Below are 16,886 nucleotides of genomic sequence, written 5' to 3' on the forward strand. Positions count from 1 at the left end.
CGCCCACCCCCTCAGCCTTTTACTCTCACACCTCGCTGCATGAAACCATGTTCCCTCCCCTCTCTCAAAAGACTTTTCCTTATCATATAATGGAGCAGAAGTACGTGTGGAAAAACTACCCGAGTTTTAGCGCCGGGAGGCTCATCTCACACACCAACGGTTCCAAGCTTCACGTGTGGTTTTCAGGACAAAAGTTCGAGATATTTCGAGTTTGTGACAAGCAGGAAACGGGTGAGCCTGCTAGCAAGCCTTGAAAACTGTTGCAAATGCATTCTGTTCTATTATTTGTAGACGCTCCGGGTGGCTCCCCCCTTTTCTTCTACAAATGGTTACGTACGTTAAAAATGTCTTCTCCTCAGTCAAATGGGGTGAGCACTACAACCTGCTGCAAGTAATTGATGCAGGTGAATAACAACAGCGATGACAATCCGGGAGAACAAGGTGACCAGACGCTGAGGGACGCATGTCATCGACAAAGAGCCCTGAAAAAAAGACGAAAAGCGGGGGGGGGGGGGGTCCTTTGAAAGGCAGTAAACTAGGAGACACATTTCTAACTTATTAATCAAATTTACTAATTGTAGGCAGTCAGTGTCTACACCTGTCTTGTCGTCACCCTCGTCGAGTGGTGAAAACTTCTCCCACCGCCAACCGCCATGGTCAGGAAGTCTTCTGCTATTCTCAGATTCTTCGGTCTCTCGAGGTAGAATTTAAGTCTGGTGAGTTTTGTCTTGATAGTCATTTTTAAGCTACAAAAGACATAAACGATGAATGTTGTGTTTTTGCTTACTAAATCCGATTGATAACCTTTACATAAGCCTGTACTGAGTTGGAAGAGGGGTGAAAGGTTAGCTGATTGGTTGACTTATCAATCAGTAGGTTGGCTGGGAAGAAGTCGGTCATCTCGGGGTGTGCTACTTGTATCCGTGGTATCCCATCACACTCTCTGCACATCTACACCCGCATCCGAAACAAAGGTGTCGCCACCTGCACTCAGACTGTGAGGTGTGCACGACGGTGTTCCTGGTGGTGTCGTCAGTCACCACTTGTCTGCATATTTACGACTGGAGTTTCCATTGAGGTTCCCCAGGATAAGTGTTTACCCGGGGGCAAGATTATCAATGTTGTCTTAGCGGCATCGTGGCACACCCGGGGTACGTGTTGATGATTTACGACCTACCCGTTCGTGCCGGTCAGTCAGAGTAACCCGGCGCCTGCGGTGCTTAGGGGAAACTGGCCTTGACCTCAGGGGTCAAGAGGACGGAGGGACTCGCGTGACCCTGACACAACATCAACAAGGACAACATACAGTTGATGCCACAGGAGGGAGATGAACACAGCAGCCTGCCATTGCGAGATAAACACACAACAGAAGGGAAACACCAAGTCTGGCACAAACCTCAGGCTGGACAAATTCGAAACAGTTTCAAAGTAAATGAAAGATGAAGAGACGAGCATGTAGATAAACACATGATGATGCTGACACAAGAAAGAGACACAAGAAAATGAAGATTACAACCACAAAAGTGTTTTTTAGTAAGTGATTTAGTCAACAAAACTTAATGCTTATTGAGGCAAAGTTTACTTCTGAATAAAATTGAGTTCCAAACTCAAAAACTAATTGGTGGAAGAGCTCTGTCCCTAAAGCAAAGTGGGTAAAGGTCCAGGAAAAGAGGTTTGATTGTCAACACATCTTGCTAGTCAAGAGTAAGGGCTTTGTTCTGATGGCGGGTACATAGCAACACAAATATGGAGAGGCCGCCACAAAGTGCGAAATAAAACTACGGAAGTAGAGTTGTTGATGAGCTGACCATCAAATGCGCAATAACAGGTCAAGACTGGCACAGGTGGGTGTGGGTGGATGTTTTACACCGAGCCAGCAAGACTACATCATGACAAGGCAGTCATCCCTGTAAGCAGATGCCACATGCAGAGAAATAACAGAATGCCCAAGACGAGATCTGAACCCAGGACAGCCAACCCTCACTGTGTACGTGAGGGGCGCCAACCGTTGCGCCACCAGACAGCCAACCAGGTGCGAGCAGGTAAACTGTTAATATTACAGAGAAGTTTTCAACCTGGACCAGTCTCGGTCCACTGCACCGCGTTTGTTGAGTGGGTGGCTTGCCTAGCTGTCATGGCAGCTAGAGTAAACATGCATTTCCATTCCCAGCTCAGAATATAATGTAGGGGTAATGATCAACAATAACAATAATAACAATAATCCTCAATAAAAAGTGCACAGAAGATTCAGAGTGCAAGCACTGACCCGTGTGGACAACAATGAGTGAGGTTAGGGATGGAGATAGTTTGGACGGGTGGCAGGGTAGGGTGTGTAGATGGGGCACGGGGGATCGTGCTCATGGCCAGGGGGAAACTAGTGTTGACTTTGACAGCTTGCAGGTCACCACCACAATGGCGGCCCAATCTGTGAACAAATACATCACAGTCGTCATTAATGTAACAAAGCGCTGCGGAGCTGTGTTCAAAATCCGATCCACCTTTTGCTTTTTTCTTGCTGTGGAGCGTTGGGGTGGCGGAGGGCGGGGGAGATGGGTTTCCCATAGGAAATATTAAGGATATTTGAGATGTTCGCCGTTCTCGGCTTGTCGGGGTTTGTCCTCACGGGGGGCGATCTGCCACTTGACCGTGTCCCTGTGTCAACAGAGTTTCCTCCTTCGGCATGAATAAATAACTTGTAGAAGGGGAGTTGTATTTCACAGCAGGCGTCTGTAGGTTTGCAGGGGAAGGGATTTCTGCGAAATTAAATTCTCTAATCCTTTCTACCGCCGTGGTGATGTGACCTACTCCAAAGTGGCCAACTGAAGTGATTTGAAGATCGTGTCAATCCCGATTGTCAGCCTCACAGACGAGAATGTGCACCTCGCGCACAATGTCGGCCCCGCATTTCCCGGCGCTCTGGGAGGTGGGTAGACCAGTCTTCTTTCATGCACAAGTCGTCAGAAAGATCAGTTGTCCGCTTCAAAGACTTCCACGATTCGAATTTCAACTGACCCACTTCTGTCGTTATTCATTTCTTTTCTCTCGCTCTGTCTTTCGGGACATATATCACATATTAATTGTTTAGATGTTACCAATGGCCATGACAACTTTTCAGATGTAATATTGCGCGCGATAGTCTGTGGGGCTTGAGAGAAGTAGGGAAAGAGAGAGAAAGAAAAGTGATGAGTGGGAGGTTTGTTTATGGTGTACAGGAATTTGTGTATGTGTGGATGGTAGGCGGTGACAGTTTGTATGCCTTGGGTTTTGTGACTGTGGGTGAATGGGGGACGTAGTTTGAAAACGTTTATTTGAAGAGCTTTGTGCACATGTATAGATAGAAATTGATGTTTACTGGTCTTGTTTTATAATTGAATTGTGTGTACAGAGGTTTTGTGATGTTTGAATTTGTTTAGATACAACCTTGCTGAACCTAAGCTATTGAAGCAGTAAAGAATCTGTCAGTTAATCAGTCAACCAATCAATAATTCAATCAATAATGCACACAGCCAATCATTTAATTAATCTCTCTTTTTTTTGACAGGTGGTATGTGTTAAATTAACTGTTTCCATTACTCAAGATTTGGCTAAATTTTAAAATTTTTAAATATTATTATGCAAACATTTTTCGATCTGCGTATTTTGTGGAGGTTACGAGCGAAGGAATGTAAAATATACTGTGTATGCATGTTTCTGTGCATGCGCCAACATGTGATGCGGGCCTGTGTGTAAAGCGCTTTGAGTCCGGTTGATGTTGGGAGTCCGACTGATGCTGGAGATATATAAATATGGTGTTGAGAAGCGAAATGTAAACTGTTTCCGTTTACACGTTCAAACACGCACATGCAGGCTCATTCACTCTGGCGGACAATCAGGAGTCGCTGAACCTGTGTAATTATCAGGATGAATGTTACGGCATCTTGTCGATAACCCTCTGGTGGTGGAAATCCTGCAGACACCTATTGAAGGGAGACTATACCGAATCTGTGCGATTCCTTTGATTGGTTAACTCCCCTGATTGGATTCTGTATTTCCTCAGAGGTAAAATTAATTAAATTATCGTTATAAATACAATATTTACTGATTTCAAATGTACGAATATTTTTGATATATTTACTTTAGCCTCAAAATATACAATAAGGGTATTTTTAATAAAACTATAAATCTAATGAAAAATGTATATTTGGCAGAGGCTTACGATGTCCTTCAATGTTACGTTGATATATTACTAATTTTTTTTCCATTTTTGATCTGCTTATCGTTACTATAACGCTTAGCCTTTTTATGGCCAAAAGTTTTTCTTTTGTGTGTGTGTCATCAAGATCGGAAGAGCACCGATGTGTAAGTGATGATCAGCATTCATACAGGGAAGTGGCACCTGCTTATTTCCCTTGAACTGTACGTGTGGGAGTAACGTCCCTTGTATGTGGTAACTTCTCGCTTTCAACTTGTTTTTATTTTTGTTTTTGGTGGTGCTTGTTGGCTGGAAGGTTTAAGTAAATAATTTATTAGTACCTATATGATTGAATTGGTGCACAGTGTATGTGTCGGAGTAGCGTTACCTGAATCATGCTGTGAATAAAAATTAGACAGCAAGCCGGAATTGGCACGTCGTCTGGACCTGTGGTCGTGTAAGGGTTAAATGCCAATGCTATTTTCGGAAACTGTTGAATTGTTTTGGCTTTGTCATAATTAACTTAATAGTCTATTCAATTATATTCTGCTGTCCTAGAGATTATGTCATAATTCTGTCACTCCAACTCAGTCATAAAATGCAGCATATGCAAAAATTAGTCGTTTAAATTCGTAGTAAGTATAGTACGATTAAAGCTTACTTCTTAGTGACATAGTATTGGCTCATATTGTATCGTTCCATTCAGCATTTTGAGTGCTTTGGCGTGAATACTAATGGCGAGTAACATGATTCAAGGTATCTGGTCAATAAAGATAGAAACAACTAAAGGATTGTCAATTGGCACATTGATAAAGCTATGATGTTACAGTTCGCTGCCGCACTGTATAGGTGAATAGCTTAGAAAGAGCTAGTTGATATGTTTATACATATCAGGATCTTTAAGAATGCAGATACCTTATACAGCATATGACTGTCAGTAGGGGTGGTGGGGTGAATAAAGCCTGTCATGTACATTTTGTGTGCCCTCTTGCAACTCTTAACACTGTTAGGCTGACAATAATGCTTTCTAGTAGAAGTGGCATGTGCTTCTTTATACAAATCTTGTGTAGGATTAGAATTGAGTATAAATATTAAAGTTTATCTGTGCGGTCTTATATCATACAAAAACTTAAATGGTTATATTACAAGATATTAAAATAACTAGTTTTAAAGTATACATTCATTTTTAAAGTATACATTGTGAATAAGATACTCATTTATGGGAATGTCTTATATAACTCTTTTTCTTATTCAGCTTTCAGTTGACCACACTTTCCACAAACACCTGTTACAAAAAAAAAAAAAAAAAAAGGCAATGCCCCGCAACCCTGAAGAGGAAAGCTCTGGTTATAAGAAAGGTTTGCATAATATCCTGAAATTAAAGGCTGGATATTTGTCGCATTGATGCATTTGTCACTTTGATGTATCATTCAAAATGATACCGAAGTTGTACTTTTATTTTGCAGATGGTACATAATGTTTGTGGCCTTTTAACTAATGTTATTTAACTTACATTTTTACCAAAAAACAAGGTAGAAAAGATTTGTAGTTTTTAAGAGCATCAGCAAAAGTCCGTTGCATATTTAATCAAGTGCCATAAACTATACCTTAAGCCCTAGACTGATGAGTTTTCCTAAACTTTGCACTCTACGTTGTCTCTTTTTTTAGTCAAATTGCCATTGGCAATCCTTTTTGCAGCATTTCAAAGCTGATATTGTTTAAATGTTGTGCCTGTGTATCTGATTACTGCTAGCATAGTGTTCACTGATGGTGAATGTTTTAGTGGTCAACTTTTACATTTATGTTCTAGATTATTCAGTCTTATCCAAACAGAAACAAGTTGACTGTCTCTGCAAGATTGTATGTTGAATAACTTCACAGTTTATAAAAAAAAGACCTGTTTGTTACAAATGTGAGGCTACGCAAAGAGCAGGACAATGTGTTGGATTTTTCTCCTTACAATCGTTTTTGTGTACAGGCAACAGGAAGCGATCACATAATGAAAGCTCCTCTTCAGAATCAGAGTCCAGTTTAAGAGATGAGATCAAACATCGCAGAAGCCAGGATGGTGCATCTGTGCAAAAGTTAGGTGGCCACAAGCACAGAGATACATCCACTGACAGCAGCAGCAGCACAAGCTCTTCTTCAGGTGCAGATCTTTTCTGTCATGGCAGACTTTTCTGGACTGTTTGTTATAAGTTATATATTTCATCACCAGTTTATAGGAACCTTTTGATTCTGTTTCTTGTGAGGGGGAGGGGGCATTACAAGAGCAGGTATGATGTTGGGGTGGCCAGTATATGTGCATTTGCTGCATGTATGGGATTCTGTGCATGTAGCCCATCTCTATAATCTGTTGCACTGCATAAAATTAGTTTCTTTGCTGTTTAAGTTATGATCAAACTGAAAAATACCAGAAAATATGTAATTTATTCCAGCATATGCATTTTTCCTTTAATAAATTCCCTGTCAGTTCTATTTCTAAGTTGCCTAGCCATCTTTCGCAATTTATTTTCAGTGGTTATGCCATTGATAATCTCCATTATCTAATTACCCCAAATGCTCTGTATGTGTATGACCATGCTGAACAGTTTTAACATTTGTGTCATTAACAGACTGCAAGAAGAAGAAGGGCAAGCAAAAGAAATCCAAAGACCATAGACAGAAACACAAATCCAAGGTAAGTTTACTGATACATGCCACATGTTGATATTTGTAGTGTCGGTATTCTTTGGAAATACAGTAATCTCTTTCTCCTTCATTTATTTCATCTCAGACGTTATATACACACATCTATATAGCCTGTCTAGCCTATGTTAGTGAACCTTTCTCAGATATTTTAATTTTAAGGCCCATTGCTCTATGTGCTCATATAAAGTATACGGCCTTCCTGGTGATACCTGATGCTGTTTCATATGCGTGGTATGTCATTCCATACATTACATGTCCATCACAGCTGTGTAGTGTATCACTTCTTTTATTATTATTAATTGCTTAGCACAAGTTTCCCAGATGAACTTCAGCCAAAAAAACAATAAAAAATATAGACAAGCTACAAAGATACTTAGTCTCCTGTCTCATTGGCAGCAGCAAGCACAAACCAAACTGAGTAAGCTAGCAGAGAAGACTGGCTTAAAGGTCAATAGAAAGAAGACTGAAGTGATGAGAATCAACAACAAAGAGGAATTTACAATCCAACTTCAAGGAGATAACATCCTGGAAACAGATTTTTAAATGTATCTGGGGAACATTGTCAACAAGGACGGTGGAGCAGAAGATGACATCAAAAGCCGCATCAACAAGGCCAGACATGCTTTCAACAGCCTACACCCCATCTGAAACTCCCGAGTATTATCCTTCCGCAGTAAGATCTGCATGTTCAACACCAACGTGAAAGCAGTCCTGCTGTATGCTTCTAAAACCTGGAGAGTGACAAACACAATTAACAACAAGCTCCAGACCTTTACCAACCGATGCCTACACCATATTCTGGGAATAAGATGGCCTGAAAAGATCTCCAACAGCAGCCTGTGGAAAAGAACCAACCAGAATGCCACTAGCCAAGACTTCACAAAGCACAAATGGGGCACACCCTGCGCAAACCAGCTGACATTACTGCCAGGCAGGCACTTGACTGGAACCCTCAGGGGAAGAAGAGAGTTGGGAGACCAAAGCAGACTTGGAAAAGAACAGTAGAGAATGAGGCAAAGAACATGGGAACCACATGGGCCCAACTGAAGGGGGCTGCCGAAAACCGGGTCCACTGGCAAGGTGTCACTGTAGCCCTACGCTCTTTGAGGAGTAACAAGGAATAAACTGAACAAAGATACTTGTTATAGGTAGTTTAAACTGATTGTTTGTCTAAGGAAAGCCTGTACTGCGTGTAAAAACTAATCGACCTTCCTTTTTCTTTAAACTGGCTTTGCATCTGGACCTTCAATGAATGAATGGATGGCCCTTGCACGACATATCCGGTGAATCATGTTATGACATCTTGAATGGCACTGGGATCGATTCTTCCCAGAAGGACCACAAAAGCATAAGGGAGACAAAAATGATGCAGGTCCTGTACAGTTGTCAAAGGTAAACACAGAACTCAGTTGTCTTGCATGCCGTCTTTCACGACAGGAAGGTATAAAAACAATTAAACCTTTACTGTAAAGCATGCGTGCTTGGAGGAGGAGGTACAGTGGTGGTGAGAAACAGATGCATGATTAAGTGCAATTTATGCTTTTTTTTTTTGGGGGGGGGGTTTGGCCACTTATTTAATTTTGTATAAATATGACTTCTTTATTACTTGAATTTTGCTGTTTTGTGATTTACCTGTTCTGACAGTGTTATGCCATGATCTCATGAGATGATAAAGTTGCATAGAGTCTATTCAGAACAACGATTTTGACGACATGAGTATAATATGTTTTTCATTCATTGATAGTAGGGTTGGTTTTTTTGTTTTTTTTCAATTCCTGGTGCAGTTTTTGAACTCTGGCAAAGGACATGACACAAACACCAGTGACAGCGACAGTGATGAACCCCGGAGAAGTGCCATTTCTGGCAAGAAACTGAAGCTTAAAGTCAAGAAATCTAAAGCCGACAGAGAGGTAGGTCAGATTCTCACCTTTATTTTTTAACAAATTTTTTTTAGAAAAGATGCAGCCATATTGCAAATATCTTGCAGTCCACATTGAAAAGTGCATTTTCTTCAAAAAAAAGAACGGCATGATGCATTTATGCTGTATTGAACATATACTGATCAAGATTATTGCTAAAGAAAGAAATTAGGGCTTGAAGGGAAGGATTTTTTTTTAAATTCCTGCCACATTTGTTGACATTGAAAGTCATAAGTATAACAAACACTCTATAAGCATATACTCTACTATCTGTAGACCTTTATGTACATTTCATGCTTAGTGCATTGTAGTAAACTGCTAAATTTCATTTTTGAGTAAATTGTTCTTTGCAAATTTTTGGTGCCCTTTGTTACTTTTTTCTTGTGTGTTTGTGTTTTCAGAGAGATAAGCAACGGGCAAAACTGCTTAAGTTTCTTAACTCCACCATGTGATTGGTTCATTATCCAGGTCTTTGAGAGTAGTTCAGCCCACAGCATGATTAAAATAATGTACAGATCTCTGCCTTTTCATCTGTGGCTGTACTAAGTGTTTTCTTTGTTGTCATAAATAAATAAACTGATTTGAAACTGGTCTTCTGTTTTTGTTTGCAGCTTATTGAACAATTCCAGCACCACATTACTGGAAATCTGAAACTGTAATCTGGGCAAATTATACAACCATACCTATCTTGACAAATCCTCACCTAAATTATATATATAATTAACTATGAAACAACACTGAAGATGTAAACTATGTAAAAAGGAATTGTTTTCTAAAATACACATTATCTTAATCAAATGTTGTTTTATCTTTTAAAAATTATTGGCAAAGTTCAAAAATAAATGTAATTCCTAATATGGGTTCAGCAGTTTAACAAGCAGCACACAACAGCACAATCAGTATAATCGTTATCATCAGCACATCATTCCGCAATTCGTCCCTTGACTGGTACTTGTTGGTGAAACACAGACACAGCAGCTGATAAGGTCCACCACTCACGCCTGTTTTGGACTATAGGGAGCAGGTCCTGCATATAACGACCAGTCCATTCCAAGTTCATAAGCCCATCTGGCCACCAAAGGGTCATGACAGTCTTGGACAAGGTGTCATGCCAGACCAGCTTGCATCACTTTACTGTTGCAAGAAGAGGTTCCTGGTGTCCTAGAGTGTGACAACTGTGCTTTGTACTAAGTCATCAGTTTTATGTTCTTTGTATGAGATCTGGAGCAGCCTCAGGCACATGCTGTCAAATGCCTGGATCCTCTTCTCCATGTCAGCAAGCAGGCTATCTTTCACATCCATAAAGCAGGATCAGTACTACAATTGTACAGATTGTACCATGCAGTAAACTTGATGCCATGGCTGTGCCAGATCCTGTCCAACCTAACCACTGATGTTGTGGTTGTGATCCTGATGTGAGTATCTGTCATGGAGCTGCCATCATTGTAAAGGATGGCTCCCAAATACTTGAAGCAGCTTGCTTCTTTAAGCCTTATCTCGTTCATGTAGATCTGCTTTGCCACTGCTTGTCGTCATAGCTTTGCTCTTATCAGGGCTGATGTCAACATGTGCATAAAAATTGCCTTTTTTGTAGGTTTGTTTTCAACTTGTTAAAAAAAATGCATAAAAGTTTTAGCACTCTCTTGCAGTCAGCCAAATCCCACTATACAGCTATCTCAATCCAAGTCACAAATCTAATGATTCTTTATTACATCATTAAACAGCTTTCATGTAAATGTGAATCAAACAGGCCTGATTCGAACAATACCTCCAATAGCATTTGTCCAAAATGGTTCCACTTTCGTCAGTCTTTAAGCTACCACAGAAATCACATTTGAGCACACAAAATTCATGCACACGTGATGGTCTTACAACCCTTCAATCGTACACTCATACTTAATCGTACACTCATACTTTAAATTTCATGTTACTTTTAATGTGTTTAACTTAATTGTGTTGCCCACATTTAGGATTAATCAATCACCATATTCCATCTTTTCTACCTCAGCACAAACCAACAAATTTTTATCTTCCTATAGCAGTCCTCATCTTGTGACAAAGCCTTAGTGCTTCACCTTTTGAGAACAGCAATACAAGAAGACCTCTAATTAACCAGGATCTTAAATGTAATTGTTAGTGTAATGACACCCCTGATAAGTTCTATTGGTAAAGAGAAAAATTACAATCCTTTCAACCCGACTGACATTTTGTTATGGTAACCAGTCTGAGCATCTTGAAATGATACGCCAAGACCAATGTACTCGACTATCATCCTGCTTCACAATTGATCTTGATCAAACAAACTCATAATTCTGTTGCAAAACTGATGAATTTCTTCACATGCATGAAATAGTGCCTGCTTTCTAAGAAATGTGAAGTCTCCATGACTTTCGGAAAGTTAAAGCCCTCCCTCTGTTTCGATTCATGAACTCTTTTTATTCTTGTCATCTTCAATGCCTGCTGTTTTCTTCAAAGCAGCCATTAAGTCTTTATTGTTTTGCCTGGTCCACTCTGAGACATTGTTTTCTCTACGCAGTTTCTGTGAAAAGAACTTATTTTTATGATCAATCCATCCACCTCTTTAAGAAGTCATGGTATCTAAAGATACTTTAAACTGCATGATCCACAATCAACCAGTCAATAAAAACTGCAGAAATTTTTTGGGGAAATTTAATTGTGTGGGTTTTAAACGACATAAAATTTAATAATTTGTTTTAGCTTTTATTTTGATCTTATTCTCTTTCTTCACTAATCTAAAAATGATTTACGATCGGCGTTCTTTCTCTCTCTCTCTCTGGTATCGCACATTTTTACACACAAGCGCCTCTGGTACCTACTTCACGTATTTGTTCTTCCGTAGGAGTGATTGTTTGCATCAGACACCATCCCACGCCAGTGAAACCAGCTATCCAAACAACACCTGTTATAATTTTCGACATTCTTGGAAGGACGCTAAAGGTTCTCCGGATCCATTAGGGAGGTATTGTTTAACGATCTTCACAAACCACCAAAAATAATTTACTTATTCATTCTACTAATAATTTTTTACATTTAATAGTAAAATAGTTCATATATAGGCTTATCTGTGTAATGTATATATGTGTGTATAAGTTTGAAAACATGTAACGGACAATCATTTATTGCATGCAAGGTAATCCTCCCACTGGGACAAGAAACACTACTCTCATGGCGCAAGATCTTGGTCTCATGTCAATAAGAAAATTGTGAGTTGTGTAGGTGCACTTGAACACTCACAGCATTCATATAGACAGTAATAATCATTTCTTTGGTAAATGCGTAATGTACTGTGTGATAGTTTGCATTGTTCATAGAGATTTTAATGGGGTAAAAACGAAATTATACTAAATGCTCAAAATAACTGCATCTGCACAAAATACCGTGATGCCATGTATCGCCCTCCAAAAAAAAAAAAATATTAAATAACAGAAGAAATAATATTCATTATTATCGAATCCAACTAAAGTTTTTACGTTTCTAATCCTTGTATCTTCTGCTCTCAGAATCACTGTGTTTAATGTTGATGTTCGCAAATTTCCAAATTAGCTGTGAGACAAACTGAATTCTAGTCATAGAGTGAAAACAAATACAGTTTTCCCTTCTCATGTTTCTTCTTCACAGGGTAAGAGTTCAAGAGTAGTCATCATTCATGTCCAGTGAAAATCCCAGTACACAGACATTAAAAGGTCATATTGTGGAATTTATCACTCAAGGAATGTCCAAAACACATGTTGAAAAGGAACAGCAGTGTATCTGCCACTGGTTTCAAGGCTGGAGTTTTTACCAGAAACAAGATTTCCTGCAGTTTCTCTTGGATCAAGCTATTCCACAGAACGTGGAGACCTTATTTGATGCCATGGGAGCCATGAATGTCCAAGATCGACCACCTAGTATATTTCAATGCCAGTTGAAGCTTTTTGGTGATTGGTTTTCTGAATGGACAGACAAGGAAAGAAATGATCTGATGGTGTGGTTAGCAGCTGCAGATCCTGCGTTCATGGAAAAATTTAATCAGGAAGTGGAAAAAGCAAAGCAAAAACAAATGGGTTCAGCATGAATTTTATGTTTAAGTTATTTTGAAGGTTGTCATTTAACATTCTCTTCATTTGTTGCTTAGAAATAAAAGTTTTAGGTTAATATGCTTACTTCAGGGACATGATGAAAGAAGATTAGTTATAATATAGTTGTATCAGGAATGTGAACAATACCAACCATCTTTATGCTCATTTGGTACTTGAATATCCTGGAAAGGACTACCTGGAGCAAACATTGAGGGAAAAGCTTAAAACCATGAAGCAAACAAAATGTTATTGATGGAAGGATGGTTTTGAAATTTTAGGGAGAAAGGGAATAAGACTTTTTTCATTTGCCGCCAGGTTCTGATATAATGTTGAGCTGTCAAAGGACAACTAAAAATGAAATGCCATTAGATGGCACTCACTTTCACATTTACACTGCATTTTCCTCATTCTTTTTCTGAACACAAGCTACACAGCTTCTTGCATCACTGAAAGATTTTTTCCTCCAGGATTTTGAAACTGTTTACATAGTACCATCTCAGAGACCAGAGCATTATTCACACTGAAGTATTTTTATTGCTGACTGGGTATGCAAAGAAGTCTCACAAATTTCACATTTATTGACCAGTATTTTCTTTGCTTAACACATTGCTAAGCAAAATAAATAGTATGATTAATGTATTTTACTAAACAGTGAAAGTATGAGTTACAAATTAATTAAATTGTATGTTTTTTTTAGGATTTTTTTTTATTTCCCATTCATTTGTGTAATGTTACCATATGTATTGTTGGCTTTTGTTGCCTAGATATGACCAGACAAAATTCCTGTATTAACCACAAATTGTACACATGTGAAATTGTCAACATGCTCTTGACATGAGGAGGACTGGTCAAGACATGGCATCTCTATGAGAGTGTTGAAGGAAATTATAGAAATATCTGAATTTGAGAATTTTGTTGGAACCAGTTGGTTGGTTTAAACAAATATTTTGTGCTTTTAATGTTTTTCCCACAACAATAAATGTTTAATGCAACAAATCATCTATCCTTATAAACTGATCATTGCTATCAATAATAAAACATTCGCGAGTACAATTTCCATTTAAGTTAAATGCCCTTTACAATCATGGTAACACACATCCTAAGGTAGCCACCCTGAGCTTAGTAAGATAAGAAATGCATACTAAATGCCTTTACTTGACTTGGTCAGCATAGCATTGTTGCAGTAGCCAAGAGTTCTACAAGCCCCAGGAAGAATAATTCTGATCCTGTATATCAGGGTGACTCCTTTAGTCTGCTGCATATCTGACATATCTCCCTTCTGGTGTGAGCTATATTCTTCAGTCAAAAACATAATGTCACCTCCCTGTTGGGAGGATGGGAGTCATGTGACTTACGATACTATTTTAACCTTAACAAAACTCATTTTGCTTGAAAAAAATGTTTCTTTCGGTTAGAAGTGTATGCTAAGTGCATAGTCTCAAACAGTAGTGCCATCGATGTAGCTAAAGCCCAGGAGCAGGATGGCATCAGACTAACAGTGCTGGCACATGCACCCTAAAGACTCAGCAAGGCAAGGAACTAGCATCTGTCCTGCTTCACCATCTTCAGCTCTGCTAGGCATGATGGTCACAGCACTAGGTTTGTGTTGGTGTACCCCTGCTTCACAGTGAGGTGGTGTTGCCAAGGTACAAGACATAGGGTAAATCTTGTCCTCTTTTCATCTGTGGCAGCTGGTGATGTGAAGGCAGCCACTGTGTGCAGCCTGGCAAGCATGGACTTAGTATGGGTGTATTGGCACTTTTTGCCGAGATGCTGCTATTAGTGCACTGTATTTGAATAAAGGCACCCCTTCCGGTGTGACAAAGAAGGGAGATCTGTGAAGGTGAGATTCTGCCTTCACCACCCAACAGATCCAGGTGCTGGTCTTGTGGGGGCAGATAGGGGAGAGAAAGATTGTTCAGTAGATACAAAATAGGGTCATGCGTGCTCCGACAGGTGCCTTGTCCTAAGGACTGGGCAAGGGTTGGTGGTTGGGGGGATGGGTATTTTACACTGACCCAGTAACAAAAGCCATATCATGGCACACCAGCCATTCCTGTAAACAGATGAAACATGCAGATCTGAATTCTGCGCACCCAATCCTCACTGTATTAGTAGTGACAGGTGCTAACCGTTGTGCCACCGGACCCCCTCAGGCAGGGGTTGGGGAAGGAAGAAGTGTTGTACTGGATGAGAGATAAACAGTATGTGCAGAATATAATGACAAATAAACAGTCATTTGAGTTCTCTCACCTTCACATTCACAATCGTTTCAGGAGTACACAGAAATCACATGCTTACAAAGATTTGGCTGGGCCAAAAGATGTTCCCACCACACAAGAGGAATTGGTGTTTAATGCCGAGCCAGCAACTAAAGCAAATCACGACAAGGCAGCCAGTCCTGTAAACAGAAGCTACATGCAGAGAAAGAACTGTATGCCTGTGACGGGAGCTGAACCCAGGACAGCCAACCCTCACTGTATTGGTGACAGGTGTTAATCGTTGCGCCACAAGACCGCCCTCCCACACATACACAGTAGAGAGGTCAGAGGTACATGACCAGTCGATACTTCTGACGTTTGATGGCTTTCTATAGATGGTGATCATGTAGCATTGTATCTCAAGAACAAAGAGGTGTTCAGATTTTGATGAAGAGTATGATGTCCAGAGCTCAACCCTGACACTTGAAAACAAAATCTCACCACCAGTCCTTAAAGACCCAGGGACAAGATAATAGAATAAGTTTTTGTCTCTCTCAAGTTTAAAATACAAAACACTTCTGATACAGAAAAGTGGAAAGTTTGAATTGAGATTGAAAGCTAAAAGGGAAAGAAGATAAAGTCTGCAAGCTACAAAAGTGGAAATAATAGACTTCTAACCAGGGATCATTGGTACTGCAGAAACCAATACTTTCATGCAAAATCATTAATGAAATAAGGACACTTGGTTAGACATTAATACGCACACAAAGCCATATCTGCTTCAATTAAACAAGCCGCTGGAACAGCTGCACACTACAAAATGGTTGCAACAAGCATGTTAGACTGTTCACAGTGTGATCATCAATACACACAAGAAGAATCAAAAGCACTGTACTGCTTCCTCCTCGGTTCTTCAAGCATTTAGTTCTTGTTTTTCTCACAATATCATCTGTTTACTGACACTTACCTGTCTTGTACGATTAACTGTCGCTTCATTTGTAGTCTCTCATATGCAAGGCATTGAGCTAGCATCCACATGGGGAAATGCATTTTATGAATTATTATTATTAATCAGCAGTATTTAAAATTTAAAGGGAAATGCTTCAGCAAAGGCCTCTTGTCTTATTTACAGATGGGAAAGGGCGATCATTTCCTGTGGCAAAAAGAAATATAGACTGATTTACACTCACTTCTTTATGCAGGAATACCTATTGGATGATAATTTACAGACACAACAAAACCTCTTTATTAAGAAAATCCCGATTATGATACCCTCTGTTACGATCCGAAACATTTTCACAAACGTATTTCGCTACATAAATGTCATTTACGCTACCTTTTGTGTGTAAAAGTTGCATGTTGAAAAAATTAGTATATTTCCTGTTTAGCCTGTATCATGATTTTCTGCAGAAATCATGTAAAATAAGTTCCTTTTGAAGGAGACTGCTAGTTCACTGGGCCACCAGTCATTTCGACCTAAACCATATTGCTGCAGTCACAGCTAACATATCGCTGCAACACTAAGCGTCTAATCCATCCCGACTCAGAATACGAAATGATTTCAAATGATAGGAGTAGCTATTAACGTGACATATTATCAACAGAGCCATGCATTCTTTGAACAAAGTTTAGCTACCATCATTCTAAACAATCTCTTAAGTCTTATATATATATACATGTATATATAAAAGCCTTTGCATTTATTTTTTGGCTTGGAGCTTTTTTTTTTAAATGCATGTGCAGACGTTTGTTTCATATCAAATAGTGTTACTCCTTGGGCATTCATTTAGCCTAGGGGTCTGGTTCATCAGACTTTTGATGTTGT

The 16,886-nt window shown here is 39.5% G+C and overlaps 1 protein-coding gene and 2 long non-coding RNA genes across 6 annotated transcripts; 2 read left to right on the forward strand and 1 right to left on the reverse strand.

Moving 5' to 3' along the window:
• The first annotated feature begins 4,378 nt into the window (after window positions 1-4,378).
• On the forward strand, window positions 4,379-9,373 carry LOC112570959 (ADP-ribosylation factor-like protein 6-interacting protein 4). 4 transcript variants are annotated; one of them, XM_025249718.1, is made up of 7 exons: window positions 4,379-4,419; window positions 5,427-5,529; window positions 6,150-6,320; window positions 6,787-6,851; window positions 8,196-8,254; window positions 8,647-8,772; window positions 9,183-9,373. In XM_025249718.1, the coding sequence occupies exons 2-6, from the start codon at window positions 5,487-5,489 to the stop codon at window positions 8,651-8,653; spliced, it is 345 nt and encodes a 114-aa protein (XP_025105503.1). In that variant the 5' UTR covers window positions 4,379-4,419; window positions 5,427-5,486; the 3' UTR covers window positions 8,654-8,772; window positions 9,183-9,373. The 4 variants fall into 4 exon arrangements, with proteins under 4 accessions (XP_025105503.1, XP_025105501.1, XP_025105500.1 ...); XM_025249716.1 differs by having other exon boundaries at window positions 4,393-4,426; XM_025249715.1 differs by having other exon boundaries at window positions 4,413-4,493.
• A 1,094-nt stretch (window positions 9,374-10,467) lies between these two features.
• On the reverse strand, window positions 10,468-11,760 carry LOC112570960. Its single transcript, XR_003100726.1, has 2 exons — window positions 11,619-11,760; window positions 10,468-11,320 (listed from the first exon to the last, which is right to left on the reverse strand). It is a non-coding gene; the product is annotated as an uncharacterized LOC112570960 (long non-coding RNA).
• Window positions 11,622-12,668, forward strand: LOC112570962. The gene is made up of 3 exons (XR_003100727.1): window positions 11,622-11,761; window positions 11,933-12,005; window positions 12,421-12,668. It is a non-coding gene; the product is annotated as an uncharacterized LOC112570962 (long non-coding RNA).
• The last annotated feature ends 4,218 nt before the right edge of the window (window positions 12,669-16,886 follow it).

Source organism: Pomacea canaliculata, linkage group LG8, assembly GCF_003073045.1.
Source record: "Pomacea canaliculata isolate SZHN2017 linkage group LG8, ASM307304v1, whole genome shotgun sequence".
In the NCBI taxonomy this organism is placed as follows: domain Eukaryota; kingdom Metazoa; phylum Mollusca; class Gastropoda; order Architaenioglossa; family Ampullariidae; genus Pomacea; species Pomacea canaliculata.

Coding starts and splice junctions, on each gene's coding strand:
- LOC112570959 (XM_025249718.1), top strand. CDS start 5,487: ATGCCCCGCAACCCTGAAGAGGAAAGCTCTGGTTATAAGAAAG. Junction 5,530..6,149: donor AAGCTCTGGTTATAAGAAAG/GTTTGCATAATA, acceptor TTTTGTGTACAG/GCAACAGGAAGCGATCACAT. Junction 6,321..6,786: donor CAGCACAAGCTCTTCTTCAG/GTGCAGATCTTT, acceptor TGTCATTAACAG/ACTGCAAGAAGAAGAAGGGC.